Source organism: Pleurodeles waltl, chromosome 6 (genome assembly GCF_031143425.1).
Source record: "Pleurodeles waltl isolate 20211129_DDA chromosome 6, aPleWal1.hap1.20221129, whole genome shotgun sequence".
NCBI classification, from domain to species: Eukaryota; Metazoa; Chordata; class Amphibia; order Caudata; family Salamandridae; genus Pleurodeles; species Pleurodeles waltl.
In genome coordinates, this window is record NC_090445.1 from 32,156,610 (window position 1) to 32,184,380 (window position 27,771).

Genomic DNA, 27,771 nt, shown 5'->3' on the forward strand with positions numbered 1-27,771 from the left:
CCCCACGAGGTGGGAACTGAACCCTGGTCCCGAGACAGATCTCTGCATGAGGGTCTGCCACTCTAACCATTGTGCCTTTTGCTTTGGGGGCATAAAAGTTATTCACTTAAAGTTCTCACCCAAATCAAGTCCACAGACTACCTTTCTCTTCCCATCATCTCAAAGTGGAAGTGTGTACAGGTATTCCTCACTCCTCTCCCTCCCCGTGTGGATTTCCATTCCAAAAGAAGTTTTTTGTAAACAGTAATAGTCCTCACCCCAATGGGAAGCCACGTGTTGATGGAAGAAGTGGCTCAAAATAGACCTGGCTAACTCTGGATAAGAGCTTGGCCCTGGGCCTGAAACAACTGAAACAGCAGGTGATGTCCTCCTAGGTGAGACTGATGGACAGCTCCAGATAGGTAAACCGCGCGCCCTCCTTATCTGGAGCGGGCGTCCACTCACTTTAATGCTAAGCACTGCGGTGGAAGTATATAAAAGTGCTGTCGTTAGGTCATAGCTTTGGACTTGGTTATCAAGCAGTCGGCATGGTCACCTGGGGAATGCGAGCTGTGGCACTAGCCTGCTGCCTGGCAGCGGTGCAGGCCACCACGGTAAGTCTGTGGAAGGGGGCACCACAAGACCTTTGCTCAGGGCTGGTGTATTTTTTTGTTCATAGGGTTCTTTGGGTGTCGATGGCACAAGACTGTAGAATTTGCAATGCTTGCTGGTCAGTATGCTTTGGGTTTACTGCTTACTCCTGCATTCCTCTACCACTCCCTAGACTAGAAGTAGAAAAGTATTTGGGTAGGTGTGAGAAGAGGAAATGGGTTGTGAGGACTTACTGAGGTTCAGCATCGGCCACACTACATTTGAAGGCCTTGAATGCTACTAACTTACGATTGTGCTTGAATGAGTGCATCCCATCAGTGGACTGAGGTCCACTAGCCCACCTCACTCTATTCCATATCCCAGTAATTCCCTGTGACATGTGCTGCTGCCGATGGCCCAGAGGTTCTCGGGCAAACGCTTCTCTTGAGTGTTTACTTGACTGGTATGATCTTGTTGACTCCCTAAGGCTTCTCTTACATGTGGTGTACTTAGGGTTCAGTGGTTTTGTCAGTTCGCTCAAATGTATGTCCTGACTCCCTATTCGCGGTGTTGCATATATTCCAAGTCCACATTCAGACATATGCAGGTGATGCTCCTTCCACATTAAGAACAGTTCAGAGAGTAAGATCTTCGTTGAGCTAGATCAATGTGTAGCCTCCAAAGCAGTGCTGTAGAAACTTAGGGCCTGATTGAGATCTTGACGGACGAGTTGTTCCGTCACAATATTCCCATTGGATATCATGGGATTTATATATCGGCAGATGGGATATCCATCACCGTTGTGACGGAGTAACTCGTCTGCCAAGATCTCAATCAGCCTCTCAGTCTAGCTGCCACTGCATGGTGAAAAGACTGAGCTCATGTTCTATGGCCACGAGGGCCACGCCAAATTTAGTCCTTCTTCATTGTTTGTCCAACCCTTCCTCAATCTCTGATGCAGGTGGACAACTTTGGTCTCGTCTGAGGGACAGATGTGTCTCTGTAACTCCAGATTGGAGCTGTCACACCTAGTTTGTGTCCTTTCCAGCTGCAGTCAAGGTGGATCCTTCTTTTCTTATCTAATGCCTACAAGGTGTTGGTCTTGGATACAGATATTTGCTAGCATCAATCAATCAATCAACCAATTATTCTTAGAGCGCGCTACTCACCCATAGGGTCTCAAGGCGCTGTGGGGTATGTCCTCGGCGTTGAGTCGAAGAGCCAGGTCTTGAGGTCCTTCCTGAACTGAGGTAGCAAGACTACTGCAGCTCTCTCTAGCATGATTTGTGCATGCAACTTATGCAGGAACTGCAGCAAACCCAAAATGTTGCAGTTTAGAAGCCGTCCTAATTAAAGTTGTGCACTAAATACAAATTTAGGAGAGTCTTAAGGGCTCAGAACCTACTAAAGACCACTCACTGCTTTTCACTCTCGCTAGAGACCATTCACTGCCACAGAACTGAACCAAACTTCTGTCTGTGAGCAAGCCCAAAACCACACATTCCAGAACAGACCACATAAATGGTATAAGAAGTAAAATATTTAGGGGCATATTTAAGAGCCCCTAGCGCTTCCTGGCCCCATACTAGCGTAATTTTTTTTACGCTATTGTGGCCCAACGAGGCCAAAATCACTGCACCAGATTTACAAAGTGGCGCAATGCCTGCATTGCCCCACTTTGTAACCCCTTGCACAACATTATGCTTGCCTCGTGCATAATGTATGCAAGGGGTGGGGTCTAAAAACGGCGCAAATAAATCTTTGCGCAGCTGTCTGGTTTGCTAAAGATGACTGGGGGACTTTCAGAAAGTTAACCTAGGAATGCATTCCGCCTGGGGACTACCATTGGCTTTATGGTTTGTAACTCACATTTTCTGGCTTTTTATTTTCTGGCTTTATTTCCTTTAAGCTCTCTAGGGTCAGTGCGTCCTTTCCGTTGCCTAAGCCATGTTTACTGTATCCTTCCACAATCTCCCTTTCTGTTAACAGGCCTTTAAATCTTCTTCTCATCTTGTCACATTTGCTGTGCATTCACATGCTGAGGTCAAATGTCAGGCGCTATCTTCTGAGGGCCCTTGTTTACTTTTCTTTCTCTGATTTCAAAGTGAGAGGATTTATGTGACAATTTGCTGGCTACTGGGGGTAGGAAAGACATTTAAATGAACTGTGTAAGTATTTCAGAATATATCAGAATTAGTAACACAAATGAAGCACATTTTTTGTTATTTCTGAGGTGTGTTGGACACAAATACTTTAATGTGAACAAAAGAAATCATTACATTAGGTGATGCAATGTCCACACATTTTTGTTTGTACACTGTATAGTTTTCTTAGTAAAACTGTATGTCTGTACTAATGTAATGGTCATTTCAATTGAAAATGTGTTGTCTGTAATGGCAGTGCACTACCATACCATGTATACTCAGCTCTGCACCACTCCACTCAGCTCTGCACCACTCCACACCACTGCACTCTACTCTGCAACTCTCCACTCCACTCCACACCACTGCACTCTTCACCACTCTATACCACTGCACACTATGCCACATCACGTTACTCCTCTCGACTCTATCCTGTTCCACTGTAGTCTATAGCAATGCAATCTTCACCACACTACACCACTGCACTCATCACCACTGCACTCTACACCACTCCCGTCTAGGCCACAACAATCTACTCTGCACAACTCCACTCTACGCCACTCTGCAACATTCCACTCCATGCCACTGCACTCTAAGCAAGTCTACGCCAATGCACTTTACTCTGCAACACTCACCTCTATGCCCCTGCACTCTACAGCAATCCACTGTACACCACTCTAATCTACTCTGCGCCATTACACTCTATGCCACTGCACTCTGCACCACTTTACTCTATGCCATTACACTCTATGCCACGCTACCCAACTGCACTCTACCATGCACCACTCCACTCTACGCCACTTCACTCTACTCTGACACAATCTACTCTACACCACTGCACTCTACACCACTCTACTCTTAACTACTGCACTCCATGCAAGTGCACTCTACATAACTGCACCATGTCGCTGCACTCTATGCCACTACACCCTACTTTGCATCACTGCACTCTGACACTGCTCTCTATGCCACTCCACTGCACCTTGACCCTCTACTTTGCATTACTGCATTTTCCACTACTCAACTCTATGCCACTCTACTCTGCACTACTCCACTCTGAGCTACTCCACACTATGCCACTGCACTCTACAGCACTATACTCTACTCTGTGCCACTCTATGCTTCTCTACTCTGCACCACTCTATGCCACTGCACTCTACGGGACTATACGCTACTCTGTTCCACTCTATGCTTCTCTACTCTGCACAACTCTACGCCATTCTATGCCACTGCACTCTTTGTCGCTCTGTGCTGTGCCACTCTGCTGCGCACCATACCACTGCATTCTACTATGCACCACTCTAATCTACGCCACTGCATTGTATGCCTCTGAATTCAATGCCACTGCACTCAATGCCATGCACTTAATGCCACTATAAACTGCAACACTCTACGCCAATGTACTCTACATTAGCCCACTCTACTCTATGCCCCTCCAGTGTATGCCTCTCTATGTGACTCCCCACTATACCACTCCAACACACAACATTCTAATCCACTCTTTGCCATTCCACCCTACGGCACTCCACGTGACTCCTCCGCAGCACGAACTTTTAGCCATGCAGAACAGCAGCTACACTGGTGTGCAACATGGCCAAAACACATTGGCAAAGCCAATAGCTCTTGCATAGGCAAGACCTATTGGCTTTGCTAACGCTTGTTATTTTCTCTTCTCAGAACATCTCCTCTGTCTCGCCCTCTTCAGAACCACCCATCTGCCACTCACAGCTGCTACTCCCATGCCCAAGCCATGAATTCTCTCCAACAATGGAGTTAATGTAGACCCACACCCACCAGTCGGGCCAGGAATTACAATCGTCCAATCACCCAGCCACACCATCTGGCACCTGGACAGGAAAGGGCTTATGTCAGCATCTTCCAGGTGCTCATGCAGGTACTGAGACCAGGATTTACACAACCTCTGTCTACTACCTCAACACAGACTACCCCCTCCTACCCTGGCTCCAGAAGACGATCACTCACGGAATGTCAGAAACGTTAATATCACATGGACATAGTATTGTGTTAAAAATATCGAAGACCAAAATATCGAGAAAGTCAGTGCAAATAGGTAAGTATAGATTTACTATTGTTAAATGAACATCTACGTACCTTGAAGACATATATGTCACCAAGGTACATATGTGCGGACTTATATATAGTAACACGTTGCTTGCTTATAGAAACTTACCTTCAAGAAATGTTTGTCCTCGATATTCTTGTCACAATATTTTGACTCAGGATGTCCGATATTTTGTCTAAACACCCCAGAAGACAAGCAATATCACCAGAGGTAAACTGTAACAGTAAAACTATAAGCATGCTTACCTTGGGTGAGCACACCAATAAAGGTTTATTTAAAAAAAATTCTGAATGAATAAGAGGAACAAAATAGAATAACATCATAGTAGCTGTAACACAGAAAACTCTTTCTAAGACCATGCAGTGTGGAAGGAGCATGCAGCAATCTCACACCTTGGTACCCGCCAGCAGGATATTTGGGGTATCCATGGGGCTTTCCCCATTAGCACTACTTTAAACACTTCAAGTCAGCCAACACCAGCAGGTCCCTTTAGCTCAGTCTTTAATACTCCCCTAGCAAAGGGAGATGTTCCGTTCACACTCCCTGTGTGGACCCAGAAATCTCTGCAACCTACAGATCGATAACAAGTATTCCATGAACAGTGTGGTTGCTCAAACGAGTGATTGAATCCTTCTTCTCTGAAAGACCCCAAAGAGGATATGCTTAACCCCTTCTCTGTTGCCTGTGGGTTCCACCTTCTGACCCTGTCCTACATTTCACCCTCCTGCTTTTAATCGTGGTCTTTGGATCTCACTTGTTGTAACTACCCTGATGACATGGATTTAATCCCCCAAACAATCCCAAGCTGAAACATAAGTATGGTAGACCTCCTTTTAAACCTCCTTGTGGTCAAGAGGTCCATCATGTACAACCACATGAGGAAGAACCTAGACAAAATGGAGCTTCTGCTTTGTGACAACCCCATAATCATAGCCTATCCCTTACCATCTACGACAACCCTCAGCCCAGGCCTTAAACATGAGAAACTAAATAAAAACATGGATGTCATAAATGACCAGGAATTGATGATGAATCCTCAAGTCAGTGTGATCAGAAGAGCATGGTGCTTCCACTGGTAAACCTGGAGACTGAGGTTGTCCTTCCTGTCTATCCACGAGGCACGCTTGTCCTTAGCTATATCATGCCTACAGCACTCAGGCTCTGTTGCTGACTTCTAGGTACCCCAACAAACACAGTCCAGTTTTCTTCAGGGTCTGAGTACACCTCATCATAAGATGGTACCTTGCTCTGTCTCCAAAGCTCACAGCTTCCTATACTCCAAAGAATAAAATGCAACATCCTTTGTATGAACCATTTCAGAACAGAACAGGACTCACAATGACGCTTGTCCGTAAAAGCTGAGTCCTTCACAGTTCTCCACCCCCGGAAAAAAACAAGGTACTAAGCTATTGGCTTCCTTCATTAACACCATGACCAACCACCTTCCGATAAGATGCAAATTGAACATTGTAGGCTCTCCTACACAACAGTCTCTGGAGCATCCTTCCCCACATCTCACAAAAGGAATTCTGGCCCATACTTTGACCTAATAGACTGCAGACCAAGACATCAGCAGAGAGCTGCTTCTCCACAGCATTCCCTGCACCCACCTCCCACAGACCCACCAAGCCAAAACCTCTCCAAACTCCGCCGTTTCTGCAAAACAACCTGTCGCTGCCAGGTGTTGGCACCTTGGCAATAAAGCCAACCTGGTTACTCGAATGTAGCACCTCCTCGCTCTACTACACAGAAATAAACCACTGAAACTTTACGTAAGCTAGCAGCACACCAAAGCCACAACCAGCAACAACATGTCTACCTCAACAGTACTAAAATAAAACAGCGCACTTATCAACACCGATTGATTTTGCAACTTCACAGTGTCCTGGACCACGCCAATATATTTTCAAACAGCTGTGTTCTTGAAAAACATCCTCCCCCATTTGCTAGTTCTTTCAGATCCTAAGTAAATGGCAATATCCCTTCTGGACTCCTCCAATAATGTCGAGAAGGGATATTGCCATGTATTTACTGTTTGTACTCAGATTCATCTCTGATGTGCAAGGTTACCCTTGAATTTTACCCTCTTTTTAAAATCACCTCTATACCTATATAGTTGGCAATGGATCAGTCCACAATGCTGCAAACACAGCCCATCAGATGATCTGATACCCTCAAGCAAGCAACAATGAACTGAAGGCACCACATTTCTCTCTCACACCATAAAAAATGAGCCCAAAACCTTAGAGAACATCCTCGCAACCCTGTGACCAGGAAGCACTTGACCCGTACATATAGCACTGTCCTGCTCCTCAACACCTGTAACACATCAGAGACCCAGCGACATATCACAAGACCTCAGTACCACAAACACAACAGAATGCAGTAACCACACCCACACTGCATACTCATGCAACCATGAGAGCACAAACACACTCCTATCATGATGGAACTACACTGGCTGCCCTTGCCGGCCCGCACCATCTTCAAGGCCAGCTGCGTCACTTACAAAGCCCTCACGGTCAGCACCTTAGCTTATCTTACAGACAAGCTCATCGCCTTTGGTGGTTCTCGGAACACCCACAGCCTGGACACCATCAGACAGACTGCAACTAAGAAAGAAGACAGCGGGCCTTTTTCATCTATGCACTCAAGATCTGGAACACCATCCCTGTATCCATAAGGACCGCCCCAACTCGGCTCCAATTTAGGAAAACAGTACATCACAATGTACTAACCATACACAACCAGTGCCTCTCCTATCACTCGCTGACTTCAGGCTTGTCTTTGACCCTGTGCAGTTCTCCGTTGCCTTTCGGCTACGTTTCCACTAGAAATACCATATAGATTCATACATACAAAATTGTTGAGTGGAGGGTGGGCAGTGTGTCTACTGTCATTACTATGTTCTTTGGGGCTATTTCCTACAAAGGTAATGACTGGAGTTAGGAATTTTACAAATACTTTTGGTTGGTTTTATTCCGTATCGAAAGAGAGAGTTGACAATCTTTTTTTTCGATGGGTAAGAGAGGGAAAGCACTGTAGGCTCTGCTGTACTTTATCAAATATATACAACTCAGCTACTACTGCTCCTTTTAAATGTACACTGACCCCTATAGCTGAATAGCCACAGCTAATTATTTTAAGGTTGCACACACTGCACAGATAGTTACAGCTTCTCAGGTCTGCACAAATGCATGTAGCTCTTTATGCTAATTTGTGTGTCGGAAGTCTTGGGCTTAGTATTTTGAAGATGGTGGCCTAGAGCATAGAATTGAAAGTAAGTTCCAGAAGGTTCTCAGGTCTGAGCTAGGACCAATCAAACACTTCTGCATGGTAAAAAGCCAAGAAGTGGGCAGTGGTGTAGCAAGGATGCCACTGGCCCTAGGGCAAGCAAGGAAAATGGGCGACTGACTTTTGTTTAGTGAAACACAGCGATAATCAAATTTCAGCAGGCCTCTCTGTGCCCTGATCCCACTGCACTTGCGGCAGCATTGATGGCTGAACCCCTAAGCACCAAGAATGCTCCCTTGTGTGTCTAGGATGAAGTTACTGGCCGTTTTAAAAATAAGCGACTGTGACATCTAACCCTTTGAGTGTTGTTTTTGGCTTTCCCCTGTAAAGGTAGCCTTCAAAAATATATGAAGAGTCCAGAATGTGTGTGGAATGTTAGACTCTATATAGGACAGGGATCCAACATATGTCAAAAACGCTGGATCCATGGCAGGTTTTAAAGGTATCCACATAAGCTACCTATCCCATATTCCCCAGGCTGGCATGTCCTTCTTGGGAGGTTGTTGGTTGACAATGGGTGGATAAAGGTGGTATTGTGAGGAACAACCTCACCTGCAATAAGCTATTATAATAGAGCATGGATGTCCTTTGCTCCTTACAGGGAAGTAGCAATGTCACAACTAAACATTAACAAGGAATTTTGTGCAGGTGTTAGTACACTTATTGCTCACCATTTATGTTTACTTATAATGTTTTTAATAATTGTAATAATAATAAGCATTTGAGAGGAAGGTGTTGTCCACTTCCATCCTATCTTATGATGTCCCATCACTGCCGCTTGATACAGCTCTAAATGTCACTTTTCCATCCACTGTGCCCAGCTTGGAATCGTATACACTGAAGGAGGCATGGTCCAGGGTACCAATAAGAAGCTTGGATTGCTGTTTGCTGACTACATTGATATTTTTAAAGGAATCCCCTTCGCTGCTCCCACTAAGACTTTTGAGAAGCCAGAGCCTCATCCTGGGTGGCAAGGTAAGAAATTCACACCTACCTGGCCCCTTCTCCAGGGCTTAGTCCCTTTTCATTGTAGCCTCAAACCTGCACCCCAGCAGGAAAGGTAAAAGATGCCCATCTATCGGGCACCTTCTCCAGGACTTGGTCCCTTTTCGTCATCTCCTCATGGCCGCATCCCGGCTGGATAGGTAAGAGGCAACCACCTAACCAACACCTTCTCCAGGGTGTAGGCTCCTGTTCACTGTCTCCTCAGACCTGCAGCCCAGCTAGAAACGTAAGAAATGTCCACCTAACCAGCATCTTCCCCAGGGCATGGGTCCTTGTTCACTGTCTCCTCAGACAAGCAACACAGCTAGAAAGGCAAAAAATAATGGGATTGAGAGATTTTATCAGTATGTCCTTCTTTTAATATGTTTTAAAGACTGCACACCAGTGGTAGTTTTAGTTACCTGGCGACCACTGCTTGTGCCTGTGTCAAGAGACAAGAAGGCGCATAATGAATATAGGGCCATATTTATACTCTGTTTGCGCCGGATTTGCGTCGTTTTTTTTAACGCAAATTCGACTCAAAACGAACTCCATATTTATACTGTGGCGTTAGACGCGTCTAGCGCCAAAGTTCATGGAGTTTGCGTCATTTTTTAGCGTGGACACCTACTTTGCGTTAATGATATGCAAGGTAGGCGTTCCCTTCTAAAAAATGACTCCGAGGCATGTGCGCCGTATTTACACTCCCTGGCAAAAATGACGCCCGGGAGTGGACGGGTCAAAAAAAATGACGTCCAGCCGCTTTTGCGTCATTTTTTAACGCCTGGTCAGGGCAGGCGTTAAGGGACCTGTGGGCTCGGAAGGAGCCCAGAGGGGCCCTACCATGCCCCCAGGGACACCCCCTGCCACCCTTGCCCACCCCAGGAGGACGCCCAAGGATGGAGGGACCCATCCCAGGGAACTTAAGGTAAGTTCCGGTAAGTATTATTATTATTTTTTTGTGGCATAGGGTGGCCTGATTTGTGCCCCCCTACATGCCACTATGCCCACTGACCATGCCCAGGGGACATAAGTCCCCTGGGCATGGCCATTGGGCAAGGGGGCATGACTCCTGTCTTTGCTAAGACAGGAGTCATTTCAATGGGGGTTGGGAGTAAAAAAAAATGGCGCAAATCGGGTTGAGGCGAAAATTTTGCCTCAGCCTGACTTGCCCCATTTTTTGACGCCCAAGCTCCATATTCCCCTACGCCGGCGCTGCCTGGTGTACGTCATTTTTTTTGACGCACACCAGGCAGCTCCGCCGGCTAACGCCGGCTAACGTCATTGAATAAATACGGCGCCCGCATGGCGCTTCAGAATGGCGTTAGCCGGCGTTAGATTTTTTGACGCACAACTGCGTTGGCGCAGTTGTGCGTCGAAAAGTATAAATATGGCCCATAGTGTCTGTCTGTCTCACTAGTCATGTGATTCACCGGGAGCAGCTGCCTGTTTGAGAGTTTATTTTCAATGTTTAGAGGTCGACAGGGAGTGCTTTTTTTGATCACCCAAATTCCTGCAAAATGTACACATTATGCTGCCAGAGTTTCCTTATTATGCTGCAGCCTCAACTTGAGGTGCCCAAAATGGCAAAAAGACAGCAAAATGGTAACATATGCAGTAGAAAGATATTGCAATCTTGAGATCTTCTGGTCACATTTCCAATAATGATTTTCACGGGTGTTTGACTTGTCTTCAGCAGGAGGGGCTCCTGTTTGTTCTGCTGTGTCCTGGGCAGTTTGCCACGGACGCAGCCACCGCAGTCTCAGGCTTGGCCTATGCCCACTGTGCCACCCTTGGGCACCTTCTCAGGTCCTGACCCAACCTGTAGGGACGTTTCCAAAGCCAGGGTGGCACCCCACAAGGTGTTTCATACTGGCCTTGCTAAAGGTAGCTGCACACTCCAGTTCCAAACTATCTAATCCTCACCAGAACATACAAAGGAAATAAGTTATTGGCATCACAAAGCAAAGTGTTCCCAAAGTAATCTTGTGAGAAAATGTAACTATTACCCTTTGCCCAGCAGCAGTGGATTCAGTTTCTAGGTTCTTTTGTTACATGCACGGTGTCTTTTTTGGTGACACGCACAGTTGTGCTTTGCTGTCATAAACATTGGGGCATATTTATGGGGAGTTGGCGTAGGACAGACCTGCAAGTCTTTTTGCTGCGCTGCCTGATGCCAATGTGAAAGGGCAGTAATGCACCGTATTTATGCCATACAGTGCATTCCTGTCCTTTCCCACTGCACTGGCGCACTACTGGCTGCCTAGTGCCAACATAGGTACCATTGCACCATGCTGCAAGGGTGCTGTGCGTTGTATGCAAGATTGTCTTTGTGCAGGAAGGGTCACCTTCCTGCACAAAAACAATCCAGAGAGGCATTTTCCTCTTTTCATGTGTGCTGCAGAATGCAGCACTGTAGGAAAGTACCTCTTTGTGGCGTCTTACCCCCAATTTCTGCCTGATGTCAGTGTGTTTTTGACTGTGTCACCGGGATCCTGCTAGTCAGGACCACAGTGCTTATGGTTTATGACCTGCTTGTCAGTGTGTTTCACTGTTTTCTAAATTGTCACTGAAATCCTGCTAATCAGAACTCCAGTGCTCATGCTCTATCTGTTTCTAAATTTGTCACTACATACTGGTAACTCAGTATGTCACTGCAAATTGGCAGACTGGTCCCACCCCTTATAAGTCCCTAGTATATGGTACCTGTGTACCCAGGGCATTGAGGTTCCAGGGGATCCCTATGGGCTGAAGCATTACTTTTGCCACCCATTGGGAGCACATACAAAGGCTTCTGCAGGACTGCCATTGTAGCCTGCGTGAAAAGGTGCATGCACCCTTTCACAGCCATTTCACTGCACCAGGTCACTAATAAGTCACCTATATATCAGGTCTTTCAACCCTGAAGTCTGGGTGCAAAGTTCCTGTGTGTGAGGGCACCCCTGCACTAGCAGAGGCGCCCCACGTTGTCCATGCCCATTTTCCCAGACTTTGTGAGTGCGGGGAAGCCAATTTAAGTGTGCACTGCACATAGGTCAATACCTATGTACAGCTTCACAATGGTAACTTTGAATATGGCCAAATAAGGTGTCTAACAACTGGGAATTGTACCCCAATACTGATTCTTGTATTGGTTGCACAATCCCATGCTCCACAGTGGACCCCCAGTACTGCCATACCAGTCTTCTGAGGTTTTCCAGGCAGCCCCAGCTGCCGCCACCTCACAGACAGCCTTCTGCCCTCCTGGGGCTTGAGCAACTCAATCCCAGGAAGGCAGAATTAAGCATTTCCTTTGGGAGAGGGTTGCTACACCCTCTCCCTTTGGAAATAGGTGATCCAGGCATTGGGAGGGGTACCCTCCCAGAGCCTCTGGAAATGCTTTGAAGGGGCACAGATGGTGCCCTCCTTGCATAATCCAATCTACATCGGTTCAGGGACCCCCAGTCCCTGCTCTGGCACAAAACTGGACAAAGGAAAGGGGAATGATCACTCCCCTGTCCATCACCACCCCAGCGGTGGTGCCCAGAGCTCCACCAGAGTGTTCCTGGGTTTTGCCATCTTGGATTCCAAAGTGGTGGGGCACTCTGGGAGCATCTGAGTGGCCAGTGCCAGCAGGTGACGTCAGAGACCCCTCCTGATAGGTGCTTACCTGGTTAGGTGACCAATCCCCTTTTCAGGGCTATTTAGGGTCTCTCCTCTGGGTGTTTCTTCAGATTCGGATTGCAAGACTCCAGCAGGAATCCTCTGCATCCTTCACTTCATCTTCTACCGACAGAGCAACCGCTGCCTACTCCAGGAACTCTACAAAACTTCAACAAAGACGCAAAGACGACTTCTGCAACATTGTATCTTCAGCTCCTGCCAGCAACTGCAACAGTTTCCAGGTTGTGCATCTTATGAGGACTGCCTGTCTTCAGCCTGCACCAGAAGAACTGAAGGAATCTCCTGTGGAGTGACAGAGTCACTTTTCTGTTTCAGCAGGCACCTCTCAGCAGCGACGACCGGTGGCTTGGGTCCGCTCTCCAGATGACAGGCATGGATCCAGCAACACAGGTGGTGGACTAAAGTGACTCCAACAGTCCCAACATCTAGCTGTCCAACTTTGGTGGAGGAAAGAGCTTGCCTCCTCATGCAAGACAGTACTCCAATGCACTGCATGACTTGCAGTTGCCAAGGCTTGTGTGCGACCTTCCAAAAAGTTCTTCGTGCACAGCACAGCTTAGGCCCCCAGCACTCCATCCTGCGACACACAGCTTCCTGATTGGTTCTCCGGCGGCGTGGGAATCCTTTATGTCGTGCTACGTGGGCCTCCATTTGCACCTTCTTTGTCCCCATGCTGTGGGACTCCTGTGCCCGCTGCCTGGTCTTCTGAGGGCTCTCTGAGTTGCTGAGAGTCCCCTCTGTCTCCCCCTCCTGGGTAGAGGCCACCAGGTCCCTCCTGGGCCCAGGCAGAGCCATTTTCAGCCAACCGTGTGTTTTGCGTGAGCCAAGGATTGTTGGCGGAATCCCACAACGCAAACCAGACTGCATTCGTCCATCCGGAGTGGGACGTCTTCTGCACCAACCAGGAACCCACATCTGCCTTCTTTGGTGCAATACTGACTTTGTCTTCTCACAGGTGTCTCTTCTTTTGCCCCTTCATCCGGGTTAGCAGGGGCCCCTGTTCTCCCTGGAATCTTCAGTGCTTCTTGGACTTGGTCCCCTTCTTCCACAGCTCTTCAGGTCCGGGAATCCATCGTTGGTGTCTTGCAGTTTCTTCTGGTTCTTGCATTATCTTCTATCATGAATTCTATTTTGTTTTAGGAAACTTGCTGTGTTTTACTCCTGCTTTCTTGGGCTCTGGGGTGGGGTATTTTACTTACCTTTGGTGTTTTCTTACACTCCAAGCACCCCTCTACACACTACACTTGCCTAGGTGGGAAACCAACTTTTGCATTCCACTATTTTAGTATATGGTTTGTGTTCCCCCTGGGCCCATTGCAACCAATTGTGATTTTCACTACTTGCACTGTTTTCCTACTGTGCACTTACCTGTTTTTGGTCACTAGTGTATATATTGTGTGATTTACTTACCTCCTTAGGGAGTATAGTCTCCAAAGTATTTTTCGCATTGAGTCACTAAAATAAAGTACATTTATTTTTGTAACACAGAGTATTTTCTTTCATGCGTGTGAGTGCTGTGTGACTACATTGGTATTGCAAGAGCTTTGCATGTCTCCTAGTTCAGCCTTGGCTGCTCTGCTACACCTACCCCTAGACAGCCTCAGCTCCTAGACACTGACCATATTTCACTAATAAGGTATAACTGGATCTGGCATAAGGTGTAAGTACCTTAGGCACCCACTACAAACTAGGCCACTCTCTTACAAGCACAGAAAAAAGTGGAAAAAACAAGGCAAAATAAATGTATTCCTCCTCGTTACCTCTGTTCTGAGGAGGTGTAAGGTGTTGGCGCATCCCCAGGTTAACAAGTTCTTGTAAATCTGGGACTGTGTCAAAATCCATGGGTGTTTCGCGGGAAAACCACTGCAACGCCCATGCTACGCCTCCCTGGCGCAGAATAAGGCAACTCAACGACTTGCGCTGCGTTGTCGTACTCCATATCTATGAGGCCATTCAAAGGCGCGCAAAGTGGCTCTACGTGGCCTCTTAGATATAGTTGAGAAGCGATTGAGCGTCAAACAAAGTGACGCTCCAGCAGTGCAAGCCTCCCTGATTGTTTTTAGATATGCTGCTTACGTGGCCTGTCAGGAGCGAACCCCTAAACATGTATGGCAATATTAGGAAATACAGTAGTGAAATTCACTATGCTCTGTATTACTATCATGTATTCGTGGCTGTGCTGCCTGTTGCTGCATCCAAGTAAAAAAAAAAAAAAACTGAAGAAAAAGGCAAAAAACTGACCCCCTCTAACCATAAAACTGGCCCCCGGTCATCCACAAAGCGGGTTCACACACTGACCGGTCAGACAAGCCCTTCGGCCACTGCCACATTGCCCTATAGGCCAATCCATACCTGCTCAAACTCTCAGCAGGCCCTTCTGACTTTCTCCACTTACTTACATATTCTCAGCCCCACTGGACGGTGACCAGCAGCGCCCTCTAGCGGTCAAATGAAGCAATACACCCAGTAGACATCCATCATCAGTCATGACACTCAGGTAAGTCAGTGACGTAGTCATTGCAGGCACTCACTCAACAGGAAGGACTCTGTATAGGACCTCTGGGAAATAGTGTGATTTACAAAAAATGTGTTGACTCTGAGTTGTTATAGGGACTGGGGAGGAATCAGTCACAAGTCAGTCAGCCTGGAAACAGGGGAAGAATGGGGCATGGAAAGAGGTCTTGAAAAATGTGGTTGTTGTTTTCATTTCTCGTCGTCTTTTTGTTCTTTTTCCAGGAACGCTGAAGACCCAGAAATTCAAACCCCGCTGTTTGCAGGGTACGTAAGACCAGACTGATGTGTTAGGGAGCACTGACTGCCTGTACCTGAACATCTGGATCCCACAGTCCAGAAAAGGAAGTAAGTTGAAGGTGGGGTTCATCTAACAAGAACTAATTCCTCTGGATCCTGGCCTTCAAACACCACTGCCTCTATCTCCATGCTGGGAAGGTCTGTAGAGACCAGGCTGACACCAGACGTGACATCCAGATCCAGGCAGACAAAACCTCTGAAATCTGGATACAGATGCACACAACCCCTAATCTCTGAATCAAGGCTCACTCAGCCCATGTTCTCTGGATCCAGGCTCAGCAAGTCCATGTTCTCTTGATCCAGGCTCACCCAGTCCATGTTCTCTCGATCCAAGCTCACACAGTTCATGTTCTCTGGATCAAGGCTCACCCAGCCCTTGTTCTCTCGATCCAGGCTCACACAGTTCATGTTCTCTGGATCCAGGCTCACACACAACACATATTTTCTGGATCAAGGCTCACATAGTCCATGTTCTCCGGATCAAGGCTCACCCAGTCCATATTCTCTGGATCCAGGCTCACACCGTCCATGTTCTCTGGATCCAGGCTCACACAGCCCATGTTCTCTAGATCTGGCCCATGCTCTCCTGATCCAGGCTCACTCAGCCCATGTTCTCTGGATCCAGACTCACACACAGCCAATGCTCTCTTTATCCAGGCTCACACACAGCCCATGTTCTCTGGATCCAGCCCATGCTCTCTTGATCCAGGCTCACACAGCCCATGCTCTCTTGATTCAGGCTCACACAGCCCATGTTCTCTTGATCTAGGCTCACTCAGCCCATGTTCTCTTGATCCGGGCTCACCCAGTCCATATTCTCTGGATCCAGGCTCACACCGTCCATGTTCTCTGGATCCAGGCTCACACAGCCCATGTTCTCTAGATCTGGCCCATGCTCTCCTGATCCAGGCTCACTCAGCCCATGTTCTCTGGATCCAGACTCACACACAGCCAATGCTCTCTTTATCCAGGCTCACACACAGCCCATGTTCTCTGGATCCAGCCCATGCTCTCTTGATCCAGGCTCACACAGCCCATGCTCTCTTGATTCAGGCTCACACAGTCCATGTTCTCTGGATCAAGGCTCACTCAGCCCATGTTCTCTGGATCCAGTCTCACTCAGCCCATGTTCTCTTGATTCAGGCTCACACAGTCCATGTTTTTTGGATCCAGGCTCACACAACTGTTGTTCTCTGGATCAAGGCTCACCCAGAATATATTCTCTGGATCAAGGCTCACACAGCCCATGTTCTCTTGATTCAGGCTCACACAGTCCATGTTTTTTGGATCCAGGCTCACTCAGCCCATGTTCTCTGGATCCAGGCTCACACAACTGTTGTTCTCTGGATCAAGGCTCACCCAGAATATATTCTCTGGATCAAGGCTCACACAGCCCATGCTCTCTTGATCCAGGCTCACACAACCATTGTTCTCTTGATCCAGGCTCACCCACCACATGTTCTCTGGATCCGGGCAGACAAAAGATGTGATCCTTGGATCCAGGCTCACACAGCCCGCGATCTGTTGATTGAGGTGACACTGGCCATAACTTCTAGATCCCAGCTGGTAAGTCACATGCACCAGACTGACAACACCATTGACTCCTGGGTCCAGACTGAGATCTCCATGTCCTCTAGATACCTGAACGCTCCACGCTTTGTGCCCACAAGAGTTGTGGAGAGCCATGGGATGGGCAACGTCTGCACACACCTAAGTCACCACAGGCTACTGGTGCCAAACAGCGCCCGCCAGTGCACCACCATCTCTCTGGTTACACCAGGGCTTGCACTTTACTGCTCACTCAGGGACTTGTGAGCTCCCTCGTCATGCAGTGTGGGCTTAAACCAAACAGCACTCTCAGGGTACAGACTGAGGCGGCCTTGTGTCCATATGAGCCAGATTCATAAGAATACTTTTCACGTGCAAAGCCAGCTCCATTCACTTTGTGAATATAAAGCCATATCTGGTGGCTCAGTGTACCGATTCCACTCTAGGAATCTGTGGCTGGCCTCATATTGACAGGCTTGCATCATGGCATATCCACCCACCCTTTCATCCTTCTGAGGTCAATAAAATGAGTTCCATTGAGTTGGGTAGCAAACATGTTATTCAATGAGAGTATGCCCCTAGGGGTGAACTTGTATTTTACAAAGACACTTTATGTAAGGTCAATTCAATTCACAGATATGCACTTCAATTCACAATTGACTTTGCAAGTTGCTATGCACAATTGTGAGTCATTACAAGACCTTGTTCCTTGCGATTCATAGGTAATACACAAACCTCTCCTGTGGTTGAAAAACATCGAAGAATGACAGATTAACAGTGTTAGATGGCAAACATTCACAGATTGTGACAGATTCACTCTACGTCTCCAGACTTGGAGCACCGTGAGGAGTATGCACTAGTCTCAAGGACCACAGCATCCTTCGCCCAATGTTTCTTTCAGAGTGGCCCACTGTGGCTCAGTTCTGATTGCTCTTTTATGGTACAAGGGTTGCAAAGGTATTGCAAATGTGAATACTAAGGTGTAGGTCCTCTGTCCCATGCGGGCTTCTGTCCAGCATTACAGGCAGTTTCTGTTCCATATAACTTTCATATCTTGCTGTTTAAGAACACCTCTTGTTGGGTCTTTCCTCCCAGGTTTCAATATCTGCCCTGCCTGGCAGTTCCCTCCACTCAGCCATGCAGCTGCTTGAGTCACCACTCGTCTTGCTGCTTCATAAATTATTTCTAAGGTTGTTATCATCGACATGTGAAGTTTTACAAACAAAGCCAAATAATGAATAAAATCAGCATGAGGGCAATCACCTGAACCCAGCTTTGGGCTAAGGTATCCCTCTGGAATAAACAGAGAGGAGGAATTGTGTTCCTCCTGAGAGGAAGTATGGATATGATCCCATGCAGACTATATGGCTCCTGGTTTTATGAAAGGACGATGTTTGAACAAATCTATGCATTGTCAAGTGTCTGCTTTTGAGTCAAATGGAGGTAACAAAAAAGAGCCACTGTTCCCCTATAGAAAGGGGTTGATTGCTTCTGCACTTGCCTTTGTGATAAGACCACTTTTTGACTTCATTGAAATGGTCCTACTGTTCAGCACACCCACCTGGAAATTCTACTGGCACTACTGGCCTACAGGGGTGGCTGTCGCCTTCTCTTCTCTCATGCAGTCTCCACTGACACACCCTACTTTTAGGTGGCGCTAGCACATTCTCTTCTATCCCGCAGAAGCCGCCCACATGACCTAGCTGGAGGAGTCGCTGACACCTGTTCTTCTCTATTCTCTCCTGCAGATTCCGTGCACATGCCCTACCTCCAGGGGGGTGTTACACCTTCTCTTCTCCCCAGCATTTACCATGCACATGCCCTACCTCCGGGGGCACTGACACCTTCTATTCTCTCCTGCAGTCTCCATGCACATGTCCTACCTCCAGGGGGCACTGACTCCTTCTATTGTCTTCTACAGTCTCCGTGCACATGCCCTACCTCCAGGGGGCACTGACACCTTCTATTCTCTTCTCTCTTGCAGTCTCCGTGCACATGCCCTACCCAGGGGGCACTGACACCTTCTCTCCTGCAGTCTCCGTGCACATGCCCTACCTCCAGGGGGCACTGACACCTTCTGTTCTCTCCAGCATTCACCATGCCATGCCCCACCTCAAGGGGGCGCTGACACCTTCTCTTTTCTACCACAGTTTCCACCAACATGCCCGTCATGCTCTGGATCTACGGGGGAGCCTTCCTCCTGGGTGGGAGTCAGGGAGCCAACTTCTTGGGCAACTACTTGTACGACGGTGAAGAGCTGGCCGTGCGTGGCAACGTCATCGTGGTGACCTTCAACTACCGCGTGGGGCCCCTGGGCTTCCTGAGCACCGGAGATGCTAACGCTGCAGGTAAGGGTCCCCACCACACGCGCAATGGTCGGTATTGATGCTTGTGGGGAGGGAAGGCTGGGGATGCTGAGGGTATGTGAGCTGGGCAGAGGGGATTTGTGTGCTGGTGGGGGGGCTGGGAGGTCTGGAGGGAGGGTGGCAGGTCAGCTATTGGACGGCCGGGGGAGTCCACTAGACCTGCCACTTCTGCGCACTGCTCTCTGGAGGATGCTGCATCCACATAAACAAATGAGACCTTGCAGGAATGAGGGGCCTTGAAGGTGCAGCGCCATTTCTGGAGCCAGCAAATGATTGAAGTGCCTTGTAGATGGAATGATGGTCCTCATAGACTACAGTGAGGTGCATTGTGGGTAGCAGAAGCTGGCCTTAGGCATCTGGTTGACAACTGAGAGGCGAGTAGAGGCCCTGGGTGAGCAACGAAGGAACAAGAGAGGGACCTACTCGGTTTCAGAAAGTGATGGCATGTGTGGGACCAGGCTGGCAAGGAGGTGGAGGAACTCTGTATACCTGTTGGAGAGGTGCTGGAGCTCCGGGAAGCAGGGGGAGTTCATTCCCCCTTGTCCCACAAAGCGTGCTGTAGACCTCTTTCATTCTGCCTCGCACTGTGTGATACATTTACCCTTGGCCCACAGCATGCACCACAATAAGGGGTGACCAGGGGTACCAGCTGCCACCCTAGGGCCCTGCTTCTGTTACCAACTCATTCGGAAGTGGGGCCTGCGCTTGCCTGGTCATCACATCAGGTATCATTTGCCAGTGTCTTCATTTCATCTCTGCTTGACTATTGTCAGGGCCACTGGAATTATGAGATTGTGCAGCCGCGGAGATTTTTGCACAATTATAGCTTTGCCACATTTGCCACATAATCCATTATCTGCCGCATAATCTGCAGATTTTAACGATACAAATTGTTTCTATCTGAACAGTTACTAAAAACGCAGCGACACGTGATGCTGCACAGTGGAAGGCCCTTTAGAGAGGTTGACTGGTCACCGTTCTGTTGGTCATTGTTAGAGTTGAAGTGGTAATAGTGAGGTGCAACCAATGCTCAGATAATGTTAGCTGACAAAATTACGAAGTAATGCTATCATTAAATGTGCTGCATTACACCACATAATTTGGCTTTTCTTGCCGCATAATTTACTCAACCCTGCCACATAGTTTGGCCCTCTCCTGCCGCATAATTCCAATGTCGCTGACTATTGTGAAGCAATTTACTTAAGTTTCTCCAAGAACTTCACAATGCTGCTCCCAGAGTTCTTCTGAGATTTAAAAACATCCTGACTGTTCCTGATGGGGCTGCAGGGCCCCTGTGGAGCAGGGGGCAAGGCCTTTGGGCACCCCAGTACTATAACTATTACTGAGATATGGGAGTCTCAGGAGTCTCAGGGGCCATATTCTGCAGGGGGCCCATCATTTTTTAAATGGCACTGGTGCTGGCCCTAAAGAAGAATGCTGCACAGCCTTTAAAGCCTGTTTTGCCCCTTGTCATTTCTACATTTGTTAATTTTTATGTGGAAATCACTTTATTTTTCATCGAGCACAAGTTACTCCAGAAGTTGTGTCGCTTTTAGCTTTCGTGTCTCGGTTCAGCAGTTAGCGGACTTGTGAACCGAGGTGTCCTGCTGACCTTCAGCACAAGCCCCTGTGGCACACCCCCCCCCCAACACTTCAGCGGGCCCCATTCCATCCGAGGCCAATGAATATCTGTGAGATGTAATAGACACTCAGACCTGCGAATATTTGAGTTAAATTACGTACTTCAAAAGAAACCAGAATATTTTAATCAGTGCTTAATTTGTGCTTGTTGTTTCCGGTGCTGAGCACCGGCACTTATTTTCGAGGGCCGGGACTTATTCTTCTGTCTCAAGCATTTGCTGGGAGCAACAGACACAAATGGGACAGACGGAGGAAGAGAAAAACGAAAAAGCGTCACAAAGGGAAAAAAAGCAGAAAGCTGCAAGAGTGAGCTGAAGGGGCAGAGAGTGGCTGTAAATAGGTTAAAGAGGCCCGAGATGGCTACAGGATTATGCTGCCTCAGTATTTCGTGTTCCCATATTTAATTGCAGCAGCCGCATGTTTAAGAGGAGGGCTTTGGGCACCGGCACATTTTTATTTACAAATTAAGCACTGATTTTAATAGTTTATTCCGGCCACTGGCTTGTTGGCCCTCCAGTATGTTTCTTTGTTCAAATGAAAATCCCACCTGTAAGCTTCTGCTTCAAGGCTAGCTGGCCCTATGGGACCCAAACTAGGAAAGAAGAGAGTTGTTAGTGAGGAAACCAAGGAAAGAGAGTTTGCAAATTCACGTACTGAGTTTATGATAGTTCACATTACTAATGGGGGGAGCAGGAGGCTGAGGTCTGGACTAGATATGAGAGGAGTATGTGATAGGGGTCTGCACACTCATCCAAGGTGGCCGCACCCATGGCCTGGTTTAGGGACTTGTACCCTTGCAGTAGGCGTTGACCTGGAGGGGGAGCACTGACAGCAGAAGGAGGTGTGCTGTGTTTAGCAATTAGTACTATTTAAAATCACCTGCTGCAGAGTTTCTTGTGTGTCCAGCTTTCAGGCAGCAATAAACATGTCAAGATAACTCTTATGATTAATATTCCTGATAGAGAAAGAGACCTGAGTTTTGTCTAGTGGCAGTTTTGACTCTCCATAAAGAAGCACAGAGGGTTAATGTGCCTGCTGCAAAAAACAGTTCTGTATTTTATGTGGATAGCTGAGTGGATTAGTAAAGTCACCCTTCACCAGCCCTTTAAAACAAATGAAATGTATGTGAGAGGCGGGCTATGGGGAGATGAGGAGCACTTTACCTGGGTGGTAGTGAAGGAATCTGAGGAGGAGATCATAATGGAGGGCAGTGTCCAAAACGACTGTCACACCGGGCGCCACCAGCGCTAAAGCCGGCCCTGGCCCCACCAAACCAGGAAACATGGCACAGGAGTGACCAGAAATGATGTTTCTGAGGTGTGTAATGAAAGGTGGTCCCTAGGTGAGAGGTGGAGTGAGTGTGGCTAGCAGCGCAGTTTAGCACTGTCCACTGGGGCCTTTACAATGGTAAGAAAATAGACACTACCGCTTGCATTGCGTGAGTGCTGTGGCTAAACCTTAGTAAATGTGGGCCATTAATTTCGATATATCATCAAGCCATTCAGGCTAGCTCTGAACAAGTCATTTTGATGATGATTTTGTTGATGTGTCGCCAACAGTGGGCGATATGACATGGTGGTTGATTATGAGGGGAAGACTTCCAGCCTGATTTAGATCTTGGCGGATGAGTTACTCCTTCACAATGGTGATGGATAGCCCACAGAGGCCGAAATATAAATCCCTTTATTTCCTATCAGATTTATATTTTGGTGGACGGTTTATCCATCACCGTTGTGATGGAGTAACTCGTCCGTCAAGGTCCAAATCAGGCCCCTAAATATGAAAACATGTAAGTGACGGGAAACATGTATGATGAACACAGTTGTTTGGCTGGATGGAGACTAAGGTGGTCTCAGTTCTTACTTTGAGTGGTTTCCTGGAAAGGAGCCAGTCGAACAACCTGCCTGTGAAAGGCAGCCACACGTGGCAGATGGTTTCATATGTGGCTCTAGGGTTAACTAGTCCCAGGAGACATGTGGCACCTTTGTAAGATGCTTTGAAGGCATCCCAAAGTTTGAGCAGGGCGGCTGCATTCGATGGCGGAAGCAGGAGCCTTAAGTAGGGACTAAAAGAGAGAGTGTGAACACTGAAATGGGATTGCGGTCGGTCTATTAAGGTTTGCTCCAGAACATTCTATGTTTCAGGTCAATTCAAGAATTTTGAGGAAAGGAGCAACAAAAGCTCATCGAAGAGAGGGCTAGCAAGTTCTGTATTACAAATACTTTTTTTTTTTAAATAAAGTTCATGACACATGGGTATAGGATGCCAGTACACATTTTGACAAGTTTAGTTTGGATGATTTTCTCCTTGTGGCAGGATCATGAAGATGTCCAACGTTGCGCCTTCAAGAATTGGGGCTTCCTCAGGGCAAGGTGTAATGCTGGGAGAGAACTGTCTCCCAGTAGATGTGAATTCTGTTTAACTTCATCTGCTTCAGTGCCTGCCTCTTCTAGTTGTCCTAGTGGGGGAGGGCCGGACCCTAAGGCAATGAGGAGTTTATGTTTTTTTCTGTGCCAGACCAGCGCTTTTGGAAGTCTGGTCAGGTTGGGCCGAGACAGCCCTGTGTTGGATTTTTAAATGCATTTGTGTTTTAACCAGGTAACTACGGACTGTGGGACCAGCACATGGCCATTTCCTGGGTGAAGAGAAACATTGTTGCCTTTGGGGGTGATCCAGATAACATCACCATCTTCGGGGAGTCTGCAGGGGGAGTCAGCGTCGATCTACAGGTAAGAAATCTGATGATTCCTTCCACTGGCAGTGGCGTGGATAGAAAGGCATCCCGATGGGCTTCATCCGTTGCCATCTGAAAACAGAGGTCTGTATTTATTGGCTTTTGACGCAGGGCGGGCAGCACAGCGAGCCGCCTTACCGCACTGCCCTGAGTCAACGGGGAAGAGCGCGAATGTTCCGTATCTATGTAATACCGCACATTCCTCTCCTTTCCCACTGCGCTGGTGCCGTTTTGGCTGCCTAGCACCAACGCAAGCACCCTTGCATCATGGTGCAAGGGTGCCTGCATTGTAGGGAGGATTGTTTCTGTGCAGGAAGGGACACCTTCCTCCACAAAATCAATCCTAGGAGGTTTTTTCCTCTTTCTGTGTGTGCTGCAGAATGCAACACACATAAAAAGAGGAAAAAAACGAGGAGAAGTAAAGCTATTAGTCCTCGTTGCGTCTCCCCTGGGGAGGCTGCAGGTTTTGGTGCATCCCCAGGTTTACAAGGTCTTTGAAATCTGGGTATACGTCAAAATCCTTAGGTGTTGCATGGGAACATCCACTGCCACACCCATGGAATGCCTCCCTTGCGCAGAGTAAGGCAACACAGCTGCCTTGCCTTACTCCACATCTATGAGGCCGTTCGAAGCCACGCAAAGTGGACCAGATATTGTCCAATCGTCTCCCTGACTGCCCGAGCTGCCCACCATTCCTGTGTTTCACCAGCAATGAAAACCTGTTGCTTTTGTTGTGGTTTTTCAGAGAGAGTGACTAAAGCTGTTTAAGGATCCATTCTCTATCCCTCAGGAATCCTGATCCAAACTGGGATCACAAGATGTGCCTGCTGTCTTTTCCCTCAGACGTTTTGTGAGAAAAACTGCCAGGATCAAAGATTTGCAATTTGCAAACATCATGTGCCATTGTAAAGTGCATACCTCAAAATGGGTCACTAATTCTGCACAGAGTGAATATAGAGCATCATGGCATCAATAATTGCTAGGTGCAACAGTACAATATATAAATGCCACTGCAGTAAGGATGCCCCTCTAAGTGGATTTTGCTGTTGGAAAGAATATGACATAACATATATTTATAGAGTGCACATTCACCCCACAGGATATCATCATGGCAGGGTGAAAGGCTGAGTGGACCCACTGGGCTTCTAACCAGTGACCAGGGGGTCAAATACAAACTTTTAGAGTGTGCGCATCCACTGAGGTGCTAGGACCCAGGTGCAGGAGATAAAAAAATACTTGTAGTCAGTAATATTGAAGTAGTATTGTGTTGTAGTATCAATTCAGTGCACCGTACCTCTGTGTGGGTTTTCAAACGTTTAGCATACTACACCTTGGGGAGTGGGTGGTTGGCAGAAAGTTGTATTTGTAATGATCATACGTGGAAAGTGTGTGTTTTGATGTTGTGCATGGGTGACCTGAAAGGTGCTGGTATCTTACCCTGGGGTGCTCCTCCTAGCAGTGTGATAAAGACGAGGAGGTGGAAGAGAGAGGCATGCAAGTTAGAATAAAAGTTAGAAGCAAAACATAGAGGTAGTTGTACAACACTAGTCTGTAGGGACGGTGAGGTGCCCTGTGCTTGTACAGTGAGAACCTGAGAAGGCCCAGTGATCCATGTGGCAACATGCACAACCTGAGATGCTCTTCAATGAGTAAAATCCTGCCAAAAGGGGAGAGACATGCACATGCAAGATTGAAAGCCAGTGACATGAGAAGAAGCCATGCACCTTTTTTTTTTAAGGCTGGGATGTTGCCTGCGTTTGTACAAATAGGCCTCATAATCAAAGAAAGAAGTTGAAGAGCAATCAAGCTTTAAAACCTGAGCCGAAACAACACAATCTTTAAAAGGCCAAGATTCCACCCACTCCTCCTACCCTGAAGAAAGTCAATATTTTGAGCAGGAGTTTCTGCTCCAAGTCCCTCTCAATTTCCCATATACCGCAAGAGGTGGGCCAGCATCTGTCGGGTGAGCCCCAGTCGGGTCGAGACTTGGACCCTTGTCAGACATGCACCGTGCACATGTAGAGGGGGGGGAAGCAAAATACTTGGGGCATATATACAAGCCCGTGGGTCGCCTGTGCATCACTTTTTTGTGATGCACTAGTGGCGTATAGTGCAGACCAATATATATGTATCTCAGGCCACGCAAAGCTAATTTCATTAGCTAATTTCAAGGCTTTCCATGGCCCTGTAATATGGTGTAAGGCAATGCAGCGCAAATCATTGTGCAGCACACATAGAAAAAGGGAAATGCCTCTCTGCATTGATTTTGTGCAGGAAGATGTCCCTTCCTGCAAAAAAATAATTCTGCCTGCAACGCAGACAACCTTCCACAATGGTGCAAGGGTGCCTGTGTTGGCACTAGGCAGCAATTTGTGCACCAGAGCAGGGGGACAGGACAGATATGCACCTTCTTGTCACTTGGTGTACTGCCATGTGCCATGGGACTTGTAAATATACCTCTTGGTATTTGCTGCCTTGACAGTGCAAGAGCAAAGCAGTCCATCCCTCCAGGTGAGGCCAATACTATTCTTCGACCCAAAAGACCTTTGCTCTTTCTAATTTGTACGAGAACGTATCCTCTCCACTTAGAATTTCTTCCCAGACAACTTCCACTTTCATTATTAGTAGAGGATGATGTTTCAGGGTAGAAAAAAATATAGATAATGGTTCCAATTACGAGGTGGTTGGATTAATGTACAGTGGACCCTGTGTGGCTTAATTAATGTTTCCGGACGGTATCCTTGCACATAAATCCAGTCAGTTGGAGTATTTGCCCCAGAACGAGGAATGACATGTATACCTGGAATTACAACCTGCAAATCCACATGCAGTGTCCCCATTCTCTGGAAAAACAGCTTTTATGTCTCCATGAGTTAGTTTCCGTTCAGAACTCCTATCTTGCGCTCTTAACCACTCCTCCCCCTCTCACCATGAACCCAGCTCTCACCTCTAGCAAGAGACCTTTGATGCAAAACAATAGTAGCCATGAGTGTAGAGTCCAGCTGGACTCGTTCTAGTGTTGCACCCCACACCCACCCAACACAGGCGTCACCAGTCAGTTGACTGGTACTACATAAGAAAGGGTCCAAATAAGAAACTTCCTGTATAAAATGCCAATTCGTTCAGCAGGCATGGGAACTTGAACCAGAGGACATGGACCCTAATCCCCCATTTGAGAAGTATACTTGCAGGTATATGGTAAGGTCCCACTTCTAATAGCAATAATTTGAAGGCATCCAATTGCCTTATGTTCAGTAAGGTTCATTGAAAGAATAAGAAGGGGCTTCGAGATGAGTGATCCAATTCAAGGTTTATTAGTGAGAGGTAAGTGACTCCAAATTATACTTAAAAATAAATAAGTCATAGAGCGAGGTACAAGCTCAGCCAACATGTGTTTCGCCCTTCAAGGCGCATACACCAGGGCTTTCTCAAGGCATGATATATAAGTACAATTGTACTTCGAACAATAAGATGAGTAATCATTGACACAACAATCAGTCCATTAAATTTGTTAAATTTATTCAGCCACCGTGTCAGGTAGATTTTGTCAAGTCCCGTCCATTGCCATTTTAGGGTCTGTCGCGACCCTGCCAATAAAAGGGGCCGGGCGCACGCGCCTGAGGCAGTTCATACCACCTAGCTACTGAGTCTGTGTTGCTTATTTCCGTAGCATGAGGGCCCCAGGGCCCCCAACACTACAATCAGGTGTCATTTCCTGTTTTGACCAGCACCTAATTTTACCTCTCTGAACGCGTCTTCTAGTCAGCAAAAGTGTGTTAAGTTGATTGAGTCTGCTGGGAAGTGCAGCTAATGTCTGCCCTGAGAGAGCCGAGCTTTTGCTTGCCTTGTTCGTCCAAGAACTCTGGCCTTGGGTCTTGTAGGCACCTATTAGAGGAACAATTAAACACTCCCTGCTGCTTCAAGTCTGGTCTGAAT

At 47.4% G+C, this 27,771-nt stretch overlaps 1 protein-coding gene across 1 annotated transcript in view; it reads left to right on the top strand.

Annotated features, from left to right (window-relative positions):
* Positions 1 to 527: 527 nt before the first annotated feature.
* Positions 528 to 27,771, top strand: part of LOC138301467 (bile salt-activated lipase-like) — a 49,155-nt gene continuing 21,911 nt past the window's right edge. Inside the window, 5 exon segments of the mRNA XM_069241978.1 lie at positions 528 to 593; positions 8,910 to 9,063; positions 15,472 to 15,594; positions 19,245 to 19,442; positions 23,700 to 23,830. Coding sequence (XP_069098079.1) covers positions 528 to 593; positions 8,910 to 9,063; positions 15,472 to 15,594; positions 19,245 to 19,442; positions 23,700 to 23,830 — 672 coding nt within the window.